Genomic DNA, 23,528 nt, shown 5'->3' with positions numbered 1-23,528 from the left:
AAGGGGTACACTGGTGGCCACAAGATTTTCTCTCAAGACCCTTCAGAAATCAACTAGCTAACACAAAAAAAATGATAAAAATAAAAATGAACCTGCCCAAAACCCGTACTGGAGAATCAGCAACTTGGAGAGCTTCCTACATCAGGGTGACCTCTGCTTGTGGCAGAGGGGTGCAGGCAGCGTTGGGGAGAGGTGCAGGATGGCAGAGTGGCCATGGCTGGTTTGTCTCTGGCTCTATCCTTTCCTTGCTGAGTCCTTGTTGTCAAAAGGCTGTTGTAGATTCCGAGTCCTCAGTTTCTTCAGGGTTTATTTTTCTCTCTTCTCTTTTTTTCCTTTTCTCTTCTTTCTTTTCTCTTTTCTTCTCTTTTTTAATTTTCGTTTTTCTTTTCTCTTTTTTCTTTCTTTTCTCTCTTTTTACTTTTCCTTTCCTTACTTCTCTCCTTTCTTTCTTTCTTTCCCTTTCCGTTTTTTTTTTTCATTTTTCTTCCTTTCTCTTTTTTCTTTTCCTTTCTTTTTTCGTCTTACATGAGATGAAAGGAATCGGAGTCCCGGGGCGTGGGGAGGTGCAGAGGGGAGGGTGGAAGGGAGTCTGGATAGATAGTGATGGGGCGGAGGGAGGGGAGGTGGCTTCACTCCACATTGCTGCTGTCAAACGCGTGGCACTGCAGGTCTCCGCTCAGGAAGTCAGTCCCCGGCAGCTTCATGCCATACTTGTCCACACACCAACACAGCCCACGCTTCCGGCCCCGGGAGGGCTTGCACTGGGGAGACACCCAAGGGCAGAGATCAGAAGCTAGCCAGCAGACGCTGTGTGGCTCCCTCCCTGGGGATCAGGCCTCGGCCCTTTCACACCAGCAATCCCCATGGAAGGATCTGGCTCCTGCTCTCTGCTTTCAGCACATCCCTGTCCCTGCTGCTACCCCAGCCCAGGGTTCTCTGATTTTTCCCCCTCCCTCACCAGCTCCTTCAGGATGCTTGCTTCAGGCCAGATGGCACCATCAGCAAGGAGCCATCAGCAAGGCCACCCACCACCAAATGTGTCTGGAGATGCTTGCAGCAACACACAGACTAACCCAGCAAAGGAAAAACCTCCATCCTTCCCACCCAGGGCACTGGCAGAGAAAAGCCTTCCTGAGTGGGGAAGATCTTACCTGCTTCCTCTTGTAGAAGCCCTTGCGGTCACAGTTGGGGAGGTGGACAGCGCGGGGGACCATCCGCTGGCTGCTCTTCAGCTCCTGCAGGGACGCCTCCATGTGCCTGCGGCACGGGCCCTGCACGCAGGGAGATCAAACGTGAGAAGGGAAGCACCTCACAGAACCCTCCAGCTGCAAAAGCCCCCATGTACCCCCACACTAGTACCCATTTCCCAGGGGTAAAAGCCCTCCACAGTCACCTTCCCATGGGAGCCTCATGGAGGGAAGGTGAAGGCACCCACCAGCTCAAACTCCTGCCGGAGCTCAGGGATGACAACACGAGGGTGAGCTGTGTTCTCAGCCATGCCCACGAACTTTGCCAGGGTCAGCTTCTTCCGGCGGTCCTTCTTCAGGGCTTCGGCCTTGAGCTCAGAGAGGCGCCCGTGCTTGGGCCGGTAGGCCTTGGGTGGGTAGGTCTCCTCTGTCATCTCCGACGTGGTCGGCTCCTCATGCTCCCGGGATTCCCGTTCTGCAAGGGATGGGGTACCAAACTGTCATGTCCCTGTGAGATGAGTGGGGCTTGCTTTTGCACAGAGACCCTCATGCCCAGCCCCAGAGGAGATCTTTGGACCAGGCAGGATGAGAATAACCAAAGGAACCCCTTTCCCAGCTGCTGCCTACAGCCCTGGCTTTATCCCACTGTGTGGGACTTCACAAGCTTTTTGTGTGACCTCTGAGCTTGGGACAGGAAGGTGCCTAGAGAGCATGGAGGAGTCAGAGGTCTAGGATGCATTTCTACATACAAGGGCCATCATTTTGTGGAAAAAGACCAATATGAGAGTCATCCTACCTCTCATCCTACCTCCAGGGCCAGGTGACACATAAATGAGGAAGAGAAGCCCCTGTTTATCCATGCTGAGAGGATTAAGTGACGAGTTCATGCTTCACCCTGCCTTAAGAAGGCAAGAGCACAAGCCAGGAATGCTTGAAGATGATACAATTCCAAAGCCAAGGTCAATCACACAGCACAGCCACCATGTGGCTGGGCAGACATTTCAGCAGTGATACCAAAGATGTGGCTGACAAGTGCTACGATCTCCAGGGTCCTCAGCTTGCAGCCCCACTCATGGGATCAAACCAGCTCCCATCTGCTGGCACACACGAACCAGCCATCAAAGCCAAGGGTAACACTGCCAAGTCATGCTGCCTGACTGCCACTGATGGTGCTGACAACAAAGGGGGACCATGTTTAGGTTCTGCCCATAGCACCCATCTCCCTGTAGACCTCCAGCACAACCTCTGCTGGCAGGATGCAGTCAGGAGCCCTGAGCAGTTATATATAGGAGCAAGCTGGTGACAGTCTAAACTTAGATGACTTGTGACATTTAGTACAACCAGCAGAGTGAAAAAGGGTTATTTCTCAACTAAATCTGAATACAGTTTAAAGGTCCTGAGGTTCCTGGTCTTCTGACCCCTGGGTCCCCAGCTGTCTGGTGTTGATGACAAATCACTTGCTGGTCACCAGCAAGTGACTATGAGGAAACTAACTGCAGCAGAAGGAAAGCATCAGAGTAGCTGAAATCTGTCCCTAAAAAGCCTTTCTTGCAATTTCTATGCCAGTGAACCCAGATCATCCCCTCCTACAGGAGGGAAAAAGGCTCAGGATTAAAATAAAAGCAGATATACGCCCCCAACAAGGCAAGCAGGATTCTTTCTGCAGACCAACTGCTTCCTGGAGCCCAGATGCAGCACCAGGAGGGAGACAGGGAGGATGCCACTGCTGCCCAGGGATGCCTGAGGATGCCCAGTGGGGGGGACAGATGAGATGCTTAGTGGCAGATGGCAGTACCAGACTGTCACACACACCTCAGCTGGGGGGTTTGGAGGTGACCGAGTGTCACTGGGTCACTGGGTGCTCAAGCCAACCACAGGTACAAGTCTCCTATTCCTCCTTGCCAAGGGGACCTTGCACTCTCACAGCAAAAATTTGGAAGTTTCTCATGGCCACCTATTTATTAATGTGGCCCTTTGTTTTTTCTGTTTCCACAAGAACAGCACTGGATGAACATCCCCAACTCTACACCCTCCTAACTGCCAAGAGCAACATAAAAAATCCCCTGCACCATCCCCAGGACTCATGTGGCTCCCCAGGATGGGATAATTTTGCCATTTTGCCCCATAATGCTTATATGGTTGGGGGTTTATTCCTTGCTGCAGGACTCAACTGCCTGCACAGATCAGGGCTCATCTACTCTAAAAGGATAACAGACAGGGGATAGAGAAGAAACTGAGTAAACTGGGAATTACTCCCCAGAGAGTGGAACAATACAAGGTGCAGCTGAAGTGCATCCTTTGCCTCAAAAGATATTCTGGCAACTCAAGGTCTGCAAAAACGAACGGAGGCATCTGCAGTGACTAAGCCCTTCTTATAGCAGTGAAACACTCAGTGCTCTGTCCCAGGAATCCCCTCTGGCACCCAAGTCCAGGGCTGGAGAAGGTGCTGCCAGAGTACCTCCCTGGGCTGCCCTACAGTAATAAAGGGAAGTTTCACACTGGTGCTGGCAACCCCCCAGTAACACAGGAGGGCCACAACTCATTACCTCCTCCATAACAAATAAGTGAGGCACAGCTTCCTAGGGCAATCCAAACAAATAAAAACAAGTAACAAATAAAGGATACAAGGCAGTGAGGATTCAGTCAGGAAAACAGTACAGGGTGTCCAGTCCCCAGAACTCAGCGTATACTGGGTGTCTGCAGCAGCTCAGACTGCTCACATGGTCAGTAGCTTTACCCTCCTGCAAGCACCTTATCCCTCCTCTCCCTGCAAGCTGCCAGCAAGCCAGAGTGAGCTGGGGACTAACGTGGAGCCCTTTCAGCAAGGACAGATGGGAGCCCTGTGCTCTTGCAGATGTGCACTAAAAGCTGTCCAGATCCGAACCCATGTCTGTTTTTTTCTGCAGGGCTGAAAAAGCACCTGGAACTGACCCCCTTCACACTCAGTGGAATGCATGTGTTCCTCCTCAAGTGGGAGCATATGCTTGGGATGTCACACAACAAGGGTTAGAAGTGATGGGACTCCTTCACCTCTGACTCAGCAGTGGTGTCTAGTTTGGGTCTTTATAGCCCAGTGATAACTCCATGGATGCCTTGAAGGGATCCCTTTCCTCCATCCTCTTATGTTTTTTATAACCTAATTTCCTTCAACAACAAGGCTGATACAACTCCTTCTTCTAACAAGCCAATTTTGGCAAACTGAAGGGCAAAGGTCTCTGACAGAAGCTCCTGACAAGCTCTGGCCAGCTGCTATGGGGCCTTCCCAGTGCCAAGCGGAGAGGTAAAGGCAGAGCCGGGGCATGCAGCACCCATGCAGCCCCTCCCTTCTCTTCCTGGCTGGCCCATCCACCTTAGCCTGCAGCTGCCCACTGCTGCCAGACCAGACACTCACATCAGCATCCCCAGAGCTCCTGCACCCACCTGCCCACCCTCACTCACCAGCTCATTCATTACCCTCCGTGTGCCCCCAGGCGGGCTCATGGCAGGCAGGATTTGGCACTGCTGTGCCTCCATGCCTGAGGAGATGCTGGCAGGAGCAACGCCCTGTTTCCCCAGAGAAGCCCTAATCGTGTTGAAGACTCGGGAAGGAGTTCAGGCTGGAGTTCCTCCTCCCTCACTGTCAGGTTCTGGCCTGCCACACAGCCCCTTCCCGCCTACTCCCATCTGCCTGCCAGCCTGGTGGCCACCTGCAGAGGCAGAGCTGCCTGTCAGGGGACACAAGGCATGGGCAAAGCATGCTGCATCCCTGTGGGCTTAGGGCACGGGCAGGAAGACCCTACTCACAGTGTCCTCAGATGAGGGACAGTGGGAAACAGAAGGTGGGTGGCTTACACAGCTCCATTCCTTCTCCCCACAACTCAGGAGGGGATCACTTCCCAGTAGAGGTCCCAAGCTTACTGGCACAGAAAAATGACACAAAAGAATGACATTTCTAGCCAAGCTGAGGATGCCTGGCTAGCTTGGAAGTGACACCTGGGCTGTAGTCACCTCAAAGGGATGTTGACCTTACAGCCAAGGCAGGAGACTGAACTCAACTCAGAGCCAATCCATGGCTTCATGTCTAGTCTGATCCACTGCTGCCCAGGAAAAGAGGGGAAAGCATCTGGAAAGGCTCTTGACCCAGGCCAGGCCAAAATGACTGTGCTGTTGATGAGCCCTGGGATGCAGAAAATACCCACAGCAGAGCACAGGCTGTCCTATGCCCTGGGCTGAGGCACAGTGTCTTCTCCCCTCTCCAGGCTAGCCAGAGGAAACTCCCTAACAGGAACCATTTCCAACCGTTCCCTGCAGAAGGGAAGGGGAGTAGCAAAATACCAGGCACTGTTTCTGGGAAGCCACAAATTGCTCCTGTCTGGCTGGCTGCTGTCCTTAAGAGATACCACCCAGAGCAGACTACACATGATTCTGCCCTGCATCAAAACCCAGCCTGGCGCTCCTGGGCTTCAGATGCTTTGGACCCATGTGAGGTCCCAGTGAGGTGGTGGGTGCACTCACATAGGGGAGCAGAGTGTGTGGGAACACTGCATCGCTGCCTGCTGACATTACAGAGTGGAACACAAAACTTTTTCCACATGGCTGGGAGGCTCAAATTTTTGTAACACATTTTCATTGGTTTCTGGCAGAAAGGATCTATTGACCGCTGCTCCTAATGAACCGTGCTCGTTACAGCCACAGCCCACTGCTAGAGGACTTGCTGTCCTGTTCAACACCACCCCCAAAAGCCACATGCGCCGAAGAAGTACATGCACAACCACAGCACAACCCTGCTAAACAGCCCTCTTGATTATTATCATGATCATTATTATTTACAGCATAGGTACTAACATAATACACCACTTAAGCAGGAAGGTGTTGGAGAAAGACTTAATGGGGATCTCAGTTAAACCTCTAGCACAGGAACAATACAAATGTCACTCGTGGAGACTTTGAGAATTTGTCCTGTCCTACCTCTGCCCCAAACTCGTCCATCTCTGTTCAGAGATGCTCATTGCATGTGGGGCTTATACAGGAATTCCGTTCTTAGGTACCTGGCTAGAAAAAGCCCTGAGTATTTTCCCCAGCTGCCTTTCCCATTTGTTGCCCACTCCGGAGGAGGGGACATGCTCGACCTACATCAAAACTTCCTGTTACTGGCAGGCAAATTTGTCCCTGACCGGCACTTGCACCTGTGGCCATGATGAGAAAACAAAAATGCCTCCTTCCTGGTCAGCACACAGAGACAGCCACTGTTGTTTGCATTCTCAAGATGCAGGCAGGGAAGGGATAATGCAGGCAGGGAAGAGATGCAAAGAGAGAAGAGTCATCTCATCTTGCACCCTTTGGCAGCTGGAGAGTACAACTGAGCAAAAGCATTCCTGAGCTCCCCAGAGGCCACCAGACTCAGCCCAGGCAGAAGCCCAGGAGCCTTCACCCGCCTAATGAAGAACAGCTCGTACATTCCTGTCCCAGGCGCAGCCCCCAGCGTGGTGGTGACCGACCCCCAGCCCTGCTGGGGTGGTCAGCGGAGCGGCCCAGGCGCTGTGCCTGTGCTGGGGTCACTGCTGAGACCACCGCCCTGGTGAGGTCAGGCAGTGAGCTCAGGCAGCCGCCCAGCCCCAGGCCATCTGGCACCCACTGGAGGCGGAGCAGCCAGGGCTGAGGATGGAGGCTCCAGCCAGTTCCTCCACTAGCCCAGGGTGTTGTCTGCTGGAGAGCCAGCTGCAATGTGCCTTGGACTTTGAACGAACTTTTGTGCTTTGGTGGGGTCTTGGCATCAAGCCGGTGCAGTTCGTCTGGCAGGGACTGGTGAGGGAGCATGCTGGTAATGCTTGCAGGTGATGAGAGGCTCAAAGGAGACACCACACACCAAGAAGGACAGAATAACAACAGCCCTGCTGGGACTGACACCCCACCTCTCACAAGTCTCAGCAACGTGCAACAGACACTTAAATCAATGTCACATAACACCCAAATGCTAACACTGAGGTGTTCTGGATGGCCAAACTCCATGTGTAAGTCATTGCAGAGACGCTGCACCCTCCAAATTGTGACCAGCCCCATCATCTGGCTTGGGTTATGATTTTAGGGTGGAATGAAAGTCCAGTCTCCTCTCCTGTGACTCCAGTGATCACACTTAGTCCTCTAAAGGTCTGAAGTTAAGAAAGTTAACTCCCACCACCTCTTCAGTCTTGGTCCCCTTGAAACCTGTGATGTTCCCATGAGCCAAGCTGTTTTACAGACACAGGAGCAGTAGTAAGAAAACACAGACCCTATTTCATTTCCTGGGAATTAGGAACTTCAATAGCTGCCAAAGGCAGCAGAACACTTGTGATTTGCAGAGTGTGGAAGGAAGTCCTTAGCAGTCAAAGCAGTGCTCCCAGAAACACCCACTCTGCCCCACCATTCCCAGTCACCTACCAAAGACAGATGATGAGAATCCAATCAGTCCATGGCTCAAAAGCCACACAAGCTTTTGGAAGAGGGGCTCCAGGGTATTCCAGTATCTTATACCCCTGTGACAACATGGTGGAAGTTGATGAGACCTCACTCCCTTGTTCCACTGAGACACCTTTTAAGGGAAGGATATGGATCAGTAAGGCCAAGCTCAGAGAAGAGATGGAAAAGCATTCAGAGAGTTGGCTTGGAAGGCTAGGACTGATCTCCATTTCATTAAGCCAAGAGCCAGGAGGATGCTTGGGAACAGCTCAAGAATACCTGAAGAGCCTCAGAGAACAAGCACTGATGGCAGAGGGGTGTGCTATTCCATGGCTTTTTTTTTTTTTAAGTAATTGTTTGGGCTTTGCTGAACTAGCCTGGAAGACCAGCTCCTTCTCAGGTGATTAATGTCTCCTCAGCAGAAACCTGTGGATACAGATTCTGCTGTATCAGCCAGGGCTCACCTGCAGAGCGTGAATATCAGGTGCTTGGGCTGCCCCCAGGTTCACACAGGATTCATGGGAAAGGGAGATCATAATCCTGATGACCTCTGTGTCCTCATAGAGAGCTGGATGGGGGAGAAATGCAGCTCAGCATGTGGGAAAGGAGCTCTCAAGGGAACCAGCTCATGTTTTGGTCTGCTCTGGAAGTGCAGGACCTATCTGTAGGAGTGGATCTCTGGGTCAGCACGACTTCGCAGTGCCAGCAAATGCCACGGAGGTGGGAGAGGTACAGCTATGGGAACTGGAAGCTTAAGGAAGGATCTGTGTTGCTATGTGCACATAGCAGCTTGCCTGACTTGCACTTCTTTACTGCAGTCACAAAATAAAACTCTCTGGAAGTAACTGTAGAGCAAGGAGAAAAGCAGGTTTGGATATGGGGAGCTTCATAATGGAAGCTCCTTCCCTACACATTGCTAGCTGTTAGTTCACCAGTCTCCAAGCAACCATGCTGTGCTGGAAGAGCCAAGCTTGGGCACCAGCTGCCTTGAGATGTAACAATAAAGACTGTGGCTGAACAGGTGTTGTCTTTGTCTCTTTCCAAGGACTTCCCAAATCTGTTTACAATCAGTTCTCCATGTAGGTGTGGGAGTTTGCAATGCACATACAGGACACACCAAGACCCGTTGACGGTCTGAGTCAACAGGTGGCATAGCCAGAGACTTTGGGTTCTCATGACAACTATTTCTGTCCAAGAGAGAGCCAAAAATGTCTAACCAATAAAAGAATTGGGAAAATTTCCAGAGTTTCACCCTCCAGTAAGATGATGAGCAAACTTCCATCAATTTCAATTAAATGATGCTGATGTGCACCATCTTGCAAAACTGCAGATACTCTGTTGCTCGATAGCTGCTTATATCAGTCTGACATTTCCTGAACAAAGTTATCTTCCAGAGAACTGAACTGGCAAGTGGAGAGGAAGGAAGTATTGCAGGACTAGATTTATATCAAGAAGCTCCTGTTGCTGATGCACTGATGATAGGAAGATAAAACGTATTTCGTTCACATCATCTGGAGACTGCAGATGTTCACCATTCCATATGTTGAAACTGCAGAAGAAGCTGAGAGCTGAATTATGACCCACAGAAAGCTAAATAAATCATCTTTCAATATCAGAGTGACCAAGACATAGTCTTCCTTCCTGGAAAGGATGAAGTAGTTCAGCCTTTCTTAGTCTCACATCTTTTCCAATAAATCCACCCAAGCAGCAGATTTCATTGGTTGCAATAAAGGAGGCAAAACCCATACCAAGCTGCCAAGAAAATAAGAGCAGGAAAGATTAAAAAAGAAAAACTCAGAGGGGACTGCATGACAGTCTCCGCCTAACTAAGGGTGAGGAAAATCTGGTTTATCTCCTGCAAGGCATCACTGAATTGTTTACCAGCAGTTTCTGCATGGGGCTTATCTGTGACAAAAATATGAGAATACACATGCTTTAAGCTTTTCTGAATGAAAACCAAAGGTTGTTTGATCATCTGACCACCCGAGATGACTTGGAAAAAATCTTCCTGTGCCCACAGTAATGAAGGAGGTGTGATGTGTCCATCAGCTGTCATTATTGCATGAGAAAAAAGCAGGAACAGGGACTTTTTGGATGCAGGTAGCTCAACATCAGCAGTAGAGGAAGTGTAACTAGGGAGAAGGAATAAGTAATTTGCCCTCCTGGACTCTGTGGGGCTTCTCTTTAAAACTGTGGTGAAAAGTGGTATCAGTATACATGAGACATCAAGAAACCTGGACTTAAAAGCAGGTGCTGCCAGGATGCTTGCCCCTTGCTCACCACAAAGAGACAGGAAAAGGCCCAGCAAGGTGGAGGTAGAGATGCACCTGCATGAGGTGTTGGACAAGAACTGTTACAACACCAAAAGTATTTCAAAACCAAAGTATTTCAGGTGTGCAGCTGTGATTGCAAGTTCCAGCCTAGCCTGTATTAACTTCCAGGCCTTCAGCCTCACTTTCACAGTTTTGCCTTAAACCAGATGGAAAAGCTGTGTGAGATCATCCATTGCTCATCTCTGTGTCAGCACCAGATGACACATCATCACATGTACCGTCCATCCTGAGTACTACCACCTCTGAGGGATGAAATTTCCAACCTCTGCCCTCAGGACTCCTTTCTAAATAGCTCCTTCTCTCAGAAAGCCTTTGCCTGCAGTAGGCCTCGATGTTATTTAATCTCTCAGTCCACCTAAGTAGGACTACAAAAAAGTACCAGAAGCTTGACTTTCACACTCAGACAATATTGATAAGGAGAAATTTGCCCAAGCTTGATCCTAATGAATGAATCTTGCCTCTCTTAGCATTTTCCACCCTGTACCACTGCATACTCAGTGCAATTTCTCATTGCTAATTTTTCATTAGCAATTTCTTTCGGTCCAACCCAATGAAAAGATGCTTTTGAATGTTAAAAAAACCTCATGGGTCTCTTGATGGACAAAAGGGTATAAATCTCCATTTTGGGGTCTGAAATTCCATGAAAGACAACTGATCAAGATCTGCCTTTCTGGAATGATAAAATCCTTGTTGCACTTTATTGTTTCTCCTGCAACCTCAGGCCACTGCTGCTTTTACAAAACCAAATAACTGGGCACTGAACTGGTTAATAAATGATGCAGTAAAATTTCACCCACATTTACTATTTTATCAGGAAAGAGGGGCACACAAGTAAGAGCAATGACTGTATGTGACTTTGTATTTAAATAAAACATCTTAAGACATGTAATAATATCGTAAGACATGTAGCTGTGGCAGCAGTGTAATTGACTGCTGGGCAGGTATAGAACAGATATAAGACAATTCTGCAATTCTTCCCTAGTAAAACTTTTCTTCTTTTCCAGCATGTTTTTAAATTAGGAAGTGAAAGCCAGGTTCCATAGTTTTCACTGGCTTATTTAATTACAGATTTTCATCATTAGTCTAACACATAACATCTGATTTCTTAAGCATGAATAATAAATGGCTCTGCTGATTTAACTGTCCTCTGATGAATCCCATCTGTATTTGGAAAAATAAAATATTTCTACTGTTTTTCTACAAAAAAGAATTATGAATATTAGCCAACTTTGCCCCCAAAGTTACCTTTAAGAAACATTCCTTCTTCTGTTTAGCTAGGCAATCTTTTCCCTAAGTATCTGTGAGGATTACTTTCTTGCCCTTAAATAGCAACCAGACAAGTCATCTCCATCAACATAACAATTATCTCCATCATCAAGCCAGCTGTGTCCATCCAACAAGCAAACAAACCAAACTGCAACAACAGCCCTCCAGGCTCAAAGCTGCAAAGAGCTCTCCAGCTCTAGCAGAGCCCACAGCCTTTGCTTTGGCCCCACATTCCTTCGAGGACTGAGGCAGCTGGTTCCCACTGAGGGGAGAGGTGCCCAAAAGCCTTTGATTCTTTGGCCCTAGAGGAAAGGTGCTCAGCATCCTGCAGGATCAAGGTCTGCCAGGCTAAGAGGGAATGCTGTGCCAGTTTGTTTGACCCCTCCATTCCCACATTCTGCATGGAAGAGACAGTACCACTGGGGTGGAGTTACAATGAAAATGATGGGAATATCAGAGGGGTCTGGAGAATGAGGGCAATAGTGACAGCAAGGCCTTGTGCACGTGCACGCAAGAAATGCCCACTAACTTCACAAGGATAAATTTAACATGCCTTCTGAAAGTTTATCTGTTGACCAGAGTGTCTCTCTCACACTTGTCCTGGAAACATCATAGACAGAAGACTTACCAAAACATGCTGAGAAATGGATTCCTTGAAAGCAAATTTGCTCACAGCAATCACCAAGAGTCCCACATTTCTGCAAACACATTATGCTGGCTCCTGCTGAGATTAACTTCAAGCAATGGATTGACATGAACACTAAGGGGTCCTCTCAGATCACTAGCATCAAAGAGCTACCTCAAAAACAACATCTTGCTGAGAGTTGCCTTGGCTACACAGCTGAAGGAACACAGTGTCTTGCGGGGGTTGAGTGGTAAGGGGATGGGGGGTGTCACCAGATATGACGGGACCCTTCCAGGATGACCTGAGGCATGAATCATGAACTGTGCCCAGTGTTCTTAAATGAGCAGCCCCAGGATCCAGGAGTGCTGGCACAGCTGTTCCCCCACTCTGTGTCCCTGCCCTGGGGAGACCCAGTGTGGAGGCTCATGGTCACTGGACCAAGTGGGCCAGGTCTGAGAGGATTCCAGCATGAGGGATCAAGTATCCCGCTCCTTCTCACCAGCAGAGCCTTCTCATACTTTTGGCTATTCCTGAGCTGATGATAAACAGACAATATCGACTTTTTCCCCCATAAAAAACCTCCTTATAAACAACTAGGTGGTTATCAGGCTGGCTGCCCGTGAACTCACACAGGCTAAAGATGATCTTTGGATCATCTCTGACCTCTGCATGCATCATGTCTTTGAGTCCTGTAGCTTCCTCTGCTCAGTGCTGGAGGCTGTTTCTCCTGCTTTCAACTGCTGCATTTCAGCAAATGTGCCATCTTTTCCCAATTCAGTTCTTGTTTCACACCTTCCTGAAGGCCAGTTGTTGCTGCCTGGGCATGGAGAAAGTTGCAGGATCCCAGAGACCTCAGTGCCCCTGGCACCATCTCCTTCCACCTATGACACCAGGGACCACTGCCCTGGCAGGTGGACTGGCTGTCCTTTGCAAGGCACGACTTCACACCTTCACTGGGAAGAATTTGCTTGTTTGACATGGGAAAATTTGCCCTCAAGAAATCTCTCAGAGTATTATCTTAGTCTAGCCAGAAAACACAAGCCACCTCCAAACAGAGGGGGTGAGTTTGGATCCACACAGCTGGCTGAGAGGAGGATAGATCTTGCATCTATCTCCTTCCTCACCTCCCATTGTTTGATATGCTCACCTGGTGCATCTCATTTCCAAGCCCTCAGTGGGAGGACAGGGTAGGCTGATCTGCACCCCAGTATCTGATCTTCATGGCAAAATACGATGTGCCAGTCATAACCAGAACCCCTGCATCTAAGAGAGGTTTGTGTGTGCTGCCTGGAAACCATTCTGCCTCCAGAGACAAGAATGCTCCGTGTGTGTGCTTGCACACATTAAATGTTTATGCAGGCGTGTGTGGGCGTGCGAACACGGGTACGTGTGTGCATATGCTCACACGCATATCTTCCCTGTGCATATTAATCCTGCTGCTCTGCAGCCCACAGAGGGGCAGGTGTGTTGCAGCCAAATTCTTCACTTACATCTGCAATTTGCACTACTAAGTGCTTGGGTTAAAAAAGAAAATAAGAAAAAAAAAAAGGGAGGGCAGGATTTGCTGTGCCATGGGCGCTTTTATCTGCCCTGTGAGTTGGCACAGGGAAACGAGCTACAATTGTTCTTAGCGGCTCACCCAGCTGAGAGGAGCACGGCAAGCCCGGAGGGGATGGAGGTTCCCGCCACCCTTCCCAGGCTGCTCCCAGGATTTTCAGTTTGCATGGAGAGTTTAGGGAAACGCTGCTGCTGTAGCAGCTCCCGCAACTGCCCCTGCTCCTGCGGCTGCCAGGCCGGGCGAGCAGCGCTTCCCGCCGTCGTTAGGAGGAAGCAGAGCACCGCGCTCCGGGTGCGGCAGCGCCGGGTGCCGCCTCTCCTCCTCTTCCTCCCCCCCTGCCCTGACACGTGTGACGAACTGAGCGACAGGAGACACTGGGGGATGCCTTGAAGCTGGCACAGAAGGTACCCAGTCTTTCCTGCTCCCTTTTGTCAAGCCTGAGGGGACACCCCGCAGTGAAGCGTCGCACATGACTGTGCTCAAGTCACTGACGTGCCAAAGCCGCGACGATCATCTGGGCTCAGGATGCTGCTGCTGCTGCTTAAGTATGACACAAGGAGGCACAATGGCCTCCTCCAGCATCCCTCATGTTTGCAGAGGCTCCCGTTTGAGAGCAGCCCCTGCTCTCCGCTGTGGTGGTGCAAGCTCTCCCTGCACTGACCTGGAGTGGGTCCAGGGCTGTGTGGAAGCTCGGGGCCAGCTCTATCACTCATGCACGCACGCACGCACAGAGCCACGTCTTTTCTCCGGTGAACTCTGCTGGCACTCGGCAGGAATTTCATTTGGATCAACTACTTAATATTCTCTCTCCTTCCTTAGAAACCAGGCTGCTGAAAAATCCTTCCAGCCAAGGCCCCTCCTTTCCTGTTTGAAACACCCCATCCCTTCCTCCCCCGTAACACACACACCGCAGAAACCCAGCTCTCTTGCTGGCACCTGATGGATTTCACTCTCTCTCTATTTTTTTTTTAAATATATTGTTATTGAAACCCAGATCAAAAGAAAAATGGAGATTTTCCTGTTTTGTGTCTGAGGTTTTGCAGGCCTGTTGATACTAGCTTTCACCTTGACAGCTCGGAGCTGCTTTGCACAATGGACCTGCCGCTCGCACCAGCCGGGTCCCTCCTGGAGTGACATGTGCACAAGAAGCCAGCGCATCCCGAGCACCCTGCTCCCATGACCCCTGCCCTCACCCTCACCCCGGAGCTCGGCATGGAGCTGCCCTCCTGCCTCACCACATCCCCTCTGCTCACCCCTGAAACCAGCATCCCCAGATGCAGAGCAGGCGACTACGGGAAGGGGGAATGGGGTGGGGGAAAATATGTTGGGGAGCAACAAAGGACAGCACCAAACACAAGCTGCAGGAAATCTGGGCTCGGCAGCACTCCTCCTCCTCCACCTTTCAGCTGACGCTGCAAAGATGATTTTCTTAGGGCTAATTCTGCAAACCCTCCCCTTTCCCCTCCTGGTTATCGTTGGCTCACGGTTTCATAAGGAAACTTGCCAAGTCTTGCTCGCTTTCTAGAAAGAGAGCAGGAATGAGAGAGAAGGAAATATTTGACAACCTTTGTTTTTCCATGAGCGTTTTTAGGGCAGCAGGCTCCAATCTGTGCCCTCCACTCCCTGGTGCTCAGCCTGACCTTGCTGTCTCAGCAGGAGGAAGTCTGGCAGGAGCACAGGAGAGAAAAATGGAAAGACATGGTATATTTCAAAGGAAACCTAAACAAAACAGAGAAAACCCAGAATCCTGCAGCCCGTGCCATAAATGAAGCTCATTCATGTTTTTTTAACCAGGAACAGTCAATTGCAGACGTGATGTTTGGCTTTCAGTAAAGGACAGTGTCTGACTGTTGTGGGAGGAAGGACTACAGGGACCATCCTGTCAGTACCTACATACCCATCTACTTAAAACAAGTCCTACTAAGGCTCTTTAATCCCACACTTACTTTCATTTCAGACCTCTGAACAAACCAGGAGGACATTCTGCTCATTACCTCTAGCATTCCTCAGTACCACTGCCCAGCATACATATGAAGAAACTGAGGCATGCTACCTGCATGTCCCCAGGCAAGACATCTGCTCTGCAGGAGAGCTAAGCCTGGCCTCCCAGGCTCTGGCTCTTGCAGTGCTGCTCAGTGCATTTCTACCTTGTCCATAAGGAGGAAAGCATCTGCAATTTTAAACTTGGCCAGCACGAGGGCAGAAATAGATAGAAATGCAGTTTGATCTAGTCCTCACCACTGTCACATAGTTTATTTTGCAGAGTGCTGATTTTTTCTCAGTGGTTTGCAGCTCAGGGCCAATTTTGGTCATTGATAGATGGGAGGGCCAGGCCAGCTTCCCCAGTGCACGGTCCCTGTGCTGCTGGCCAAACTGGCAGAGGCCAGAAAGTTCAAGTCAAACTTAATTTCTTTTCTTGCCCCGTTGCTTAGAAACATGCCTATGAAAATATACTTTGTTCTCACACACTACCAGTCGAATGCCAAGTGACTTTTTTTTCCCCTCTCCCATCCTCAGGAATTCCTGATTTATTTTTTATTTCTATTTGCAATTGCATAAATCTCAAGAGGAGCCTGCTGGTCTCCTGTGGCTTCTTGCAGCAGCCTTTCCAATCCAGGCTCATCTGCTGCAAACAAAACCTGTCGAAAAGAGGCCCCTGCGGCACTTGGGGAGTCCAAACTGGAAGCACAGGTAGTGCCACAGGATTGGTTTGCACGACAAACCTGCCACCGCTTTCCTGTCCCTCTCCTTGTCCATTCAATGGGTGTTGAATCCCAAGAAAATCAAAAGCAGAAGAATTACAAGGCCCTGGCTCAAGTTTTCACACAAAGCACCTGCTAAAGGACCAGTTTCCTTGGGATGTGCGAGGCAGGTGAAACGGAAGGATATTCATGCTGGGAGCCAAGTGCCAAAGCTTTTTCAGGTGCCTGTATGGGCACCTCTCAACACAGGCGCAGGGATGGGCCCCACTCTCCTGCTGGGATTCAGCTGCATGGCTTTGCCTTCCCGACCACACTGCCTGCCCCTGGCCACGCACACACACGTGCAGAGTAAATAAACACCAGGATGACGCACTCCGGGATACTTGGCCTATCTCTGCTGACAGTGGTTACTGCCCAGCTTCCTGGGCTCCCCAGCAGGAACGTGGCTCCTGGCCTCACCCTCTGCTCCCTGTGCAGGTCGGCTCACAACCCTCGTATCTTACAGCTGCCCTTCAAAAAACCAAGCTCAGCTTTGCTGTTTCTAGTTGATTAAAGGGAGTTTGGACATCTGATGTCATTCGAGGGAGGGGGGAAGTTATTACACACAGAATTTGGTTTTGCTCTGAAGGATGGTGCGTAGCAACGCAACCACTGCCTGCAAGCAGCAAAGGGGAAAAATAATAAAAGCATCACAATTTATTAGGTGCTAGAAAGGAGAAACTGATTCCCATTGCATGGGTATAAGCAGACGCTTGCTAACAAGTAGAAATGACTGTTTAATGGACCAAAAAAAAGTGAGAGTTTCTGGTTGTTGTTTTTTTTTTTTTTGCCAAGTGGTCCCCCGGACATAAAGACACCCTCCCTACCACCCCTTCACACCATGGCAGAAATACAGATGTATTTGGAGGAACACAGGGAATCTGTCCTCACATGAGCTACAGGATCCAAAAATGGGAGTCAAATGAGTGTCAAAATGAAGGAGCGCTTTCTTTCATGCTTTCGTCACGTGCAAGGTGCAAACATTTCAGAAGCTTGGCCTTGCACTGGTGCTGCCATGCTCGCCTTCATACTTGCTTTTAACCTGTTCTTGCCTGTTATTAGCCACACCACCATTATTTTGTGCAAACGCATATCCTGTCCCTAATGCACCTGCTCTCTTCATCTCCCTGAGCTAAAGCCCATCGCCCAACAAAGATGTCCAGAGCTGGCAGACAGAAAGAGCGCGCTGTAGTGATTCCAAGGAGGAAGTGTGAGGCAGAGCAACAAACCTGGGGGTGGCTGAGGACTTTGGGAATGGGTTGAAAGGAGATGCCCTGCTCTCCTCTGTACTTCAATCTGCAGAGATCAGCTCGGGCCCCAGAGCAAGGTGGAGGATGTGGTGATAGAAAGTTGTCAGGGAGAGGGTTGAAGACAGGGATGCAGGAAAGATGTAAAGGATGCGACTGGGGAAGGACTGGGATGCAGTTGTGACTAAAAGGGTGCATCTGGGAAGTGGGGAAAGAAAACCCTTCTACTGGAGATGGGACAATCAAGAGGAGATGATGGAAGGCAGGGTGGGGGCTGTGAGATGATGCAACAGGAGGTTTGACCAGAGCACAGATGGAAAGAAGGATGGGGAAAGTGGCAGGGGGCATGGAAGAACAGCTAGGGGGCTGGAAAAGTACCCACAGAGATGGAAAAGCAACTGTGGGTGTGGGTGGAAGAACATCTAGAAAGATGGGAAAGTAGCTGGAAAAGTGGAAAAGCAATAGGGGGGGTGAAAGAGCAGCGGGAGAAGTGCTGGTGGTGAAGAAGCAGACAGAAAAGATGGAAAAGCAACCGGGTGCTTGGAAAAGTTGCTCTTGGAGGGGGAGGGGAGGAGAGAGAATGGAGAAACAGCTAGAAAGATGGAACAGCAGCCAGGGTGTGTAATTGTGTGAGAGAAAGAGAAAAGTCAGACAGAAAGGCAGAAAAGTAGCCACAAAGATGGAAAAGCAGCTGGTGGTGGTGCAGGGGAATGGAGGAGCCGGGAAGGCGAAAAAGCACACGGCGGGGGAGGGGGGGGGGGGGGGGGGGGATGGAAAACCGGGCGGAAAGATGGAAAAGTAGCCGGGAAGGCGGCAAAGTAAGTGGGGGCATGGAACAGCACCTGGGAAGATGGAAAAGCAGCCGGCGGAATGGGAAGGCAGCGGCGGGGGCAGGGAAGAGCGGCCAGTGGGAGGGAGCAGAAAAGCAAGCGGAAAGATGGAAAGGGAGCCGGAAAGACGGAAAAGCAAGCGGAGGGTCATGGAAGAGCACCCGGAACGAGGGAAAAAGCAGCCGGGAGCTGGCGGTGGGGTGGAAAAAGCAGGCGGAAAGATGGAAAAGGAGCCGGCGAGGCGATTGAGCATCCGGGGGAGCCGCGGATGGAGGATCGGGGATCACTCACCGGCCTTGGCTTGCTCGCGGTAGCTCTTCTCGCTGAGGCAGACGGCGGTGCCGTGGAGCAGGGCGTGCAGCGGCTTCTCCTCGCCCTGGCGCGGCAGGCAGCGCAGCCCGCGGGCGCAGCGCTCGGTGTAGACGCCGCAGGGCTGCCCGGCGGGCAGGGCGCAGGTGAGGCAGCAGCCGCAGCCCGGCTCCTTCACCAGCTCGCAGCCCAGCGGCGACGGCGGGCAGAGCGACAGCGCCTTGGCATCGCAGGGCTCGCACTGCACGAAGGAGCCCAGGCACCGCGACAGCCCCGGGCAGGCGCCCAGCAGCACCAGGAGCCGCAGCAGCATCGCGGCGGGGATGCTGCGGGACGGGGCGCGGGGGGCTGCCGGGAGCGGGCGGCGCTGGCTTTCCGTTTGCCCCTTCGGGGGGCCAAAAAAAAAAAAAAAAGAATAAAAGGAAAAAAATTAAAGAAAAAAATTAAAGAATTTTAAAAAATAAAATTCAAAAAAGAAAGAGCAGCCCCTGCTTGCAGGCGCCCCACTCTGGGGGTTATTTCGGGGTGCGAGACCCTCCTGCTTTCCTTTTGGCGTTGGGAGAGGGGGGACGTCTAGATTTCCTCTTTTTTTGTCCTTTTTCCCCCCCTCCCCGTTTCTCCTTTCAGCTTTTTCTCGCCTCGAAAGAGGGAATTCGCACCGCGATCCGCGGGAGCGCAAAAAAGAGGGAGGGAAGGAGGGGGGAAAGGGAGCGAAGCCTGCAGGGGTTGCAGAGCCTACAGGTTGCAGGGGGAGGCGTGGGGGAGCAGGGGTGTTTGGGGAGGTGGGACGGCGATTTCACACACTCGCTCACTCACGCGCACACACACACTCTTCCCAAAGGGCTGGGAGGAGGCAGGTTGGGAAGGGAGCAAAGTTCCTTGAAAACCAGTGTCCTGCTAATAATGCATCAAAGCAGTCAAGAGGAGAAGAAAAAAAAAAAAAAAAAGAAAACGCAGGAGAAGGAAGAGGGGATGCAAAGCTCCCCTCCCCTCCCTCTTCTTCTGCAGGAGGAAAAGTCTCTCCCGACGCAGCGAGCTGCTGGGAAGCTTGGTATGAAGCAAAGTTGTGTTTCGATCGGCTCTGTTCAACTCTCCCGCTTCCCTCTTCCAAGATTTGCAAAGAAAAAAAAAGACCAAAAGAGTAAAAACAAAAAAAAAGTTTTCTGCAAAGTTCGAATGTTTTGTTGCAAAGTCGGCAGAGGAGCGGTAAAAAATCAGGGGGAAAGGAAAAAAAAAAAAGAGGAAAAAAAATCCACTTTGTAGATCTCCCAACACTTTTCCCCTGGAGAAGTTTCTAAAGAGACTGAATACTGCAGAACAGGCTGTCTTTTAAATAGACTGCCTCTGGCTGCCTGCCAGCCCCTCGCTGCAATTTGAGATCCCAATGACACCTCAGCTTGACTAGGTGCCAGCAGCGAGGGCCCTATCAGTGCGCGCTCGGGCCGTGGGGGTGGGGTGCGCAGCTCCTGACTTCTGGGCTTCAAACCCCGGGCAGTGATCAAGGATAATATTATGAGGAGAGACAAGGGGAGGAGGAGGAGGAGGAGGGGGAAGGGGAAGCCGAGGACTGGAAGGGGGGGGTGGGGTGGGGTGGGGGGAAAGTTCAGATCTTCACGGTTTAAGAAAAAAAAAAAAAAAAAAAAGAAAAAGCAAAGTGGTTGCCGTTGGGTTGCAGGGCAGCCTGGAGTCTGGATGGGAGAGGTCAGGGCTCTGAGCTTGGGGAGGAGGTGGGAGATGGAGTTAGCAGGGCCGATGTTAGGTGCTGTGGCTGTGCCCGGTGCTGGCGGGGTGCGGACCCCGGGCGGTGCCGGGCAGCGGCGCGCTGGGACCCGCGCAGCGCCCGTGCGCTCCAAAGGTGAGCGCCCGAGGAGATGGCTGGGTGCCTGCCAGCCAGCTACTGTCGCCCGCCCGGGCCCAGGAAGGAGCCTTTGTGTGTGCAGGGTGCCCAGCCCTCCTCTCCCGTTCCCTCTGCCCCTGGGCGAGGTTTAAAACCGCAGTGAGGCTTTGCCCTGTGTCGGGGTGCGCCCCTGACACCTCCAAACAGCAAGGGTTAACACGGCCGGACAGTGAGCAGAGGGAGGGTTGGGCTGCTTGTAAGCACTGTGTTAGATTCCTCTTTGGAAAAGTTCGCTGTTGCTTAGGGCATGCCAGAAAAGAAGGGGAATTTTGCCATGTGAAGTCCAATTTGCACGTTTTAGCTCATTCTTCTGCCTCTTGCCCTCACAAAATGGGGAGGGAGAAGAAAGGGGAAAAAAAAAAAAGGCGCTTTGCAGTGCTCATCCCCTGTCCTGGGCAGCTTGGGGTTTGTTGTCTTTTGTTCCACCGCTGCATTCCTCAGGGTTACAGTTCTCCCGGCCCTGGTCCTTCTCACTTGCCTCCCTCAGTTCTCATTCATCTCTAGGAGCGAGGAAGCTGCAAGCGCAGGGGAGGGAATCTCCAAAAGCGGGGTGTGCAGCCCCCGCAGCTGTGCTCAGGGGTTACACCTGGAGCAGGGCGCTGAGCAGAACCAGGGGTGGGAGTCTGCTCAGAAGCTCAAGCACGGGGGCATCTACCGGGGCAGTGGGAAATTCAAAGGGATCAGCTAATTCTGGCTGAGGTTTATGTGCGATTCAAGTCAACCCCCCTTCCACACAGGCACACACTCCTCCAAAGCTTCATATTCCCCAGGTTTCTTTTTAGATCAGTCATCTGTGCAGCTGCATTGCATGGATTTTGCCACTAGAATGCACCCTTATCTATGGTAAGAGGACGGATGGTTGCTTAAAAGCATTAACTCCTTCTTCTCCAAAATTTCCAGCTTAAGGCTTTCTTTGCACCTCTCAGGTGTTCCTTGTTTTACTGCCTTTCTACCCCATGTGGACTCAGTAGTAAAGATCAAATTCCTCCTGTTCTTACCTCTTGCCCTTCGAAAAAAGAAAACAACATTTCTAAGCTTGTTTGGGTGTTTTTTGCTTTTCTTTCTACCAAGAGTTTTTTCCCAGAGGTTTTATTTATTACTATCTGAATCTCTGCTTAGATCACAGTTAAATGAAAAAAAAAAAAAAAAGGAAAAAAAAAAGGCACCTTTAAGGTAAGAAAAGCACTCCCCAGGGGTTTTATCTTGAAGTGCTTTAAAATGGTTTCTCCAGTTGACACTTAGGGCTTTTACAGCATATTAATTGCATCCTGCCACTGTTTTTTATGAGAATCTGCCACTGGTCTGAATGGGTGCTTTGCGGAAAATACCACCAGGCAGAGAGTGAGCACTGTTCACCTGGAGATCTGGAAACACTTTGTGAGAGGGCTTGGGGCAGGAGAAAAATGGCTTTCCTCGTTCTCTCATCTGCCCTGTAAGAAACAGAGTGCCCCATATTAATAGCTGGTGCAGAGACAGTGAGAGTGTCTGAGGGGTGGAGGAGAGGTTTCACTCCCACTCCTACCTGCGAGACACAAAATGGTGAGGCATGTAGAGAACTGCCTCCATCAAGCCCAGCTGCAAGCCCTGGCATGGGAGGCTTGGGCACGGCTGGATTGCCACGGGGCAGAGATCCTGCGAGGGATCCCAGGGGAAGCTGCTCTAACTTAGGGCTGTCCGGGAAATTTCTCTTGGGCCAAAACCCAGGTCACGTGAAGTTGTCTTGCAGCCACCCTCATTTCACTCCTGTGCTGCGAGGACACTCATCCACAAAAGCTTGCCTGGAAACTGAGTTGTATCCTCAGCCAGAAAAGGACAATATTTTAGCCTTGAGAGGTACCCTCTTGGCAGGTTTTCCCCCATTTTATGAAAGTAGTCTCAGCTATGGGGTTCTTAGGGCTGCCGCCTGTACTGAACCACTGAGGCCAGCAGTTGGGATGGAGTTGCAGATGACCCCTGGTCTGTGCTCTCTCCATGCTCTTCTCCAGGTCAGTCTTTATGGCATCTTCTGCTGACACCAAAAAACGCCCACTACCCTGGCAACATAAGGCAGCCACAGGACAGTGTGCAGTGTATGGCTGGCCACGAGCTGTAGGAGAGCCTGCAGCTAACAAAGATCACATTTCTCCTGGCTTGTGCTCTTCCAGGGGAGATCACAATCATGTTTTATGTTTATAAGACATGCTCTCTTATATCGAGGGAGTGAACAGAGAGCGTTCAGAGGAAACCAACATTTCTGTTAGTGTCTTCTAGTGTATTTCATTGCTATAGGCTCTGTGTGTTACATATAGCTCTGCTGCAAAAAGAGAAATGATTATTTGGAAAGCAGTTAGTGTTCTTAACATATCAGATATGTTACACTTCATTATGATAATCTCAGTAATATGCAAAAGCACTGACTTTCCTGGGTATGATAAAGAGGATGGAACACATACTTTAATCAGTTTGGGCTAATCTGTGAGTTTTGGAAGCACTTAGAATATAAAACAAAAGTTCAGGCAATCTAGAAGGATTAGGAGCTGAATGGCAGATACAAAAGTAAGATACTTTTTTCTTCTCCCTCCAAAACCACTGTCCGATTTTTGTAGATCTGAAACTCATTAGCAAAATAATGCTTATACAGGAGAATGTATAATTTTTTTTCATGAGCAAGCATTAAAAAGCACTGAATAGTTGTGAAATCAGGTGCCTGAAGCATCGTTCTGAAAAAAAGAAAAAAACAGTACTTCTACAAAGCTTGGAGGCAAAAACGACAAGCAACAGAAGTAGAACTGATGGGACAAGTCTGAGACAGAAGTGTGGAAAGGAGGGATGAACACCAGCAGGAGGTGCAGATATTGACACAGTATTTCACTTTGCATGGAGACTGCGCTGAGTGTCAAAAGTAAAATGTGATTTCTTCCCAAGATATTTGTTCTTCCCTTGGACAGTGCCTTCCTGCTTGCGATGATAACCCCAACAAGTGTTCACAGCTTTGTGCTGGGAGCCCCTTTCCAGCAGGATCCCGCAGCCCATCCCGCAGCAGTGGATGTAGTAGAGCTAGCGAGGGCTAGGTGGCATACTGGATACGTTGGAGAGTCACCTCTAAGGACTTCCTTCCACATCCAGCAAGGGCTAGGCTGAA

At 50.4% G+C, this 23,528-nt stretch overlaps 1 protein-coding gene and 1 long non-coding RNA gene across 3 annotated transcripts; one reads left to right on the top strand and one right to left on the bottom strand.

The window, feature by feature from the left end:
* Nucleotides 1-440: 440 nt before the first annotated feature.
* On the bottom strand, nt 441-19,862 carry IGFBP5 (insulin like growth factor binding protein 5). Of its 2 annotated transcripts, XM_064434888.1 has the most exons (5): nt 8,066-8,152; nt 7,584-7,734; nt 1,436-1,662; nt 1,152-1,271; nt 441-761 (listed from the first exon to the last, which is right to left on the bottom strand). In XM_064434888.1, exons 1-5 carry the CDS (start codon nt 8,135-8,137, stop codon nt 630-632), a joined length of 702 nt encoding a protein of 233 aa, XP_064290958.1. In that variant the 5' UTR covers nt 8,138-8,152; the 3' UTR covers nt 441-629. The 2 variants fall into 2 exon arrangements, with proteins under 2 accessions (XP_064290958.1, XP_064290957.1); XM_064434887.1 differs by lacking the exons at nt 7,584-7,734; nt 8,066-8,152 and adding an exon at nt 18,493-19,862.
* Nucleotides 4,890-8,451, top strand: LOC135309049 (uncharacterized). The gene is made up of 2 exons (XR_010369357.1): nt 4,890-8,330; nt 8,420-8,451. It is a non-coding gene; the product is annotated as an uncharacterized LOC135309049 (long non-coding RNA).
* Nucleotides 19,863-23,528: the final 3,666 nt, after the last annotated feature.

The sequence above is a fragment of the Passer domesticus genome, chromosome 10, assembly GCF_036417665.1.
Source record: "Passer domesticus isolate bPasDom1 chromosome 10, bPasDom1.hap1, whole genome shotgun sequence".
Lineage (NCBI taxonomy): Eukaryota > Metazoa > Chordata > Aves > Passeriformes > Passeridae > Passer > Passer domesticus.
The sequence above is the reverse complement of the archived record's forward strand: the minus strand, read 5'-3'. Positions and strand labels throughout refer to the sequence as shown.

What these genes read in the sequence shown, in the direction of transcription:
- IGFBP5 (XM_064434887.1), bottom strand. Translation starts at nt 18,823, where the DNA reads ATGCTGCTGCGGCTCCTGGTGCTGCTGGGCGCCTGCCCGGGGCTGTCG. An exon ending in CCGCGAGCAAGCCAAGGCCG is followed by an intron (nt 1,663 to 18,492) that starts GTGAGTGATCCC and finishes CATCCCTTGCAG; the next exon opens with AACGGGAATCCCGGGAGCAT. An exon ending in TCCGGCAGGAGTTTGAGCTG is followed by an intron (nt 1,272 to 1,435) that starts GTGGGTGCCTTC and finishes CCCTGCGTGCAG; the next exon opens with GGCCCGTGCCGCAGGCACAT.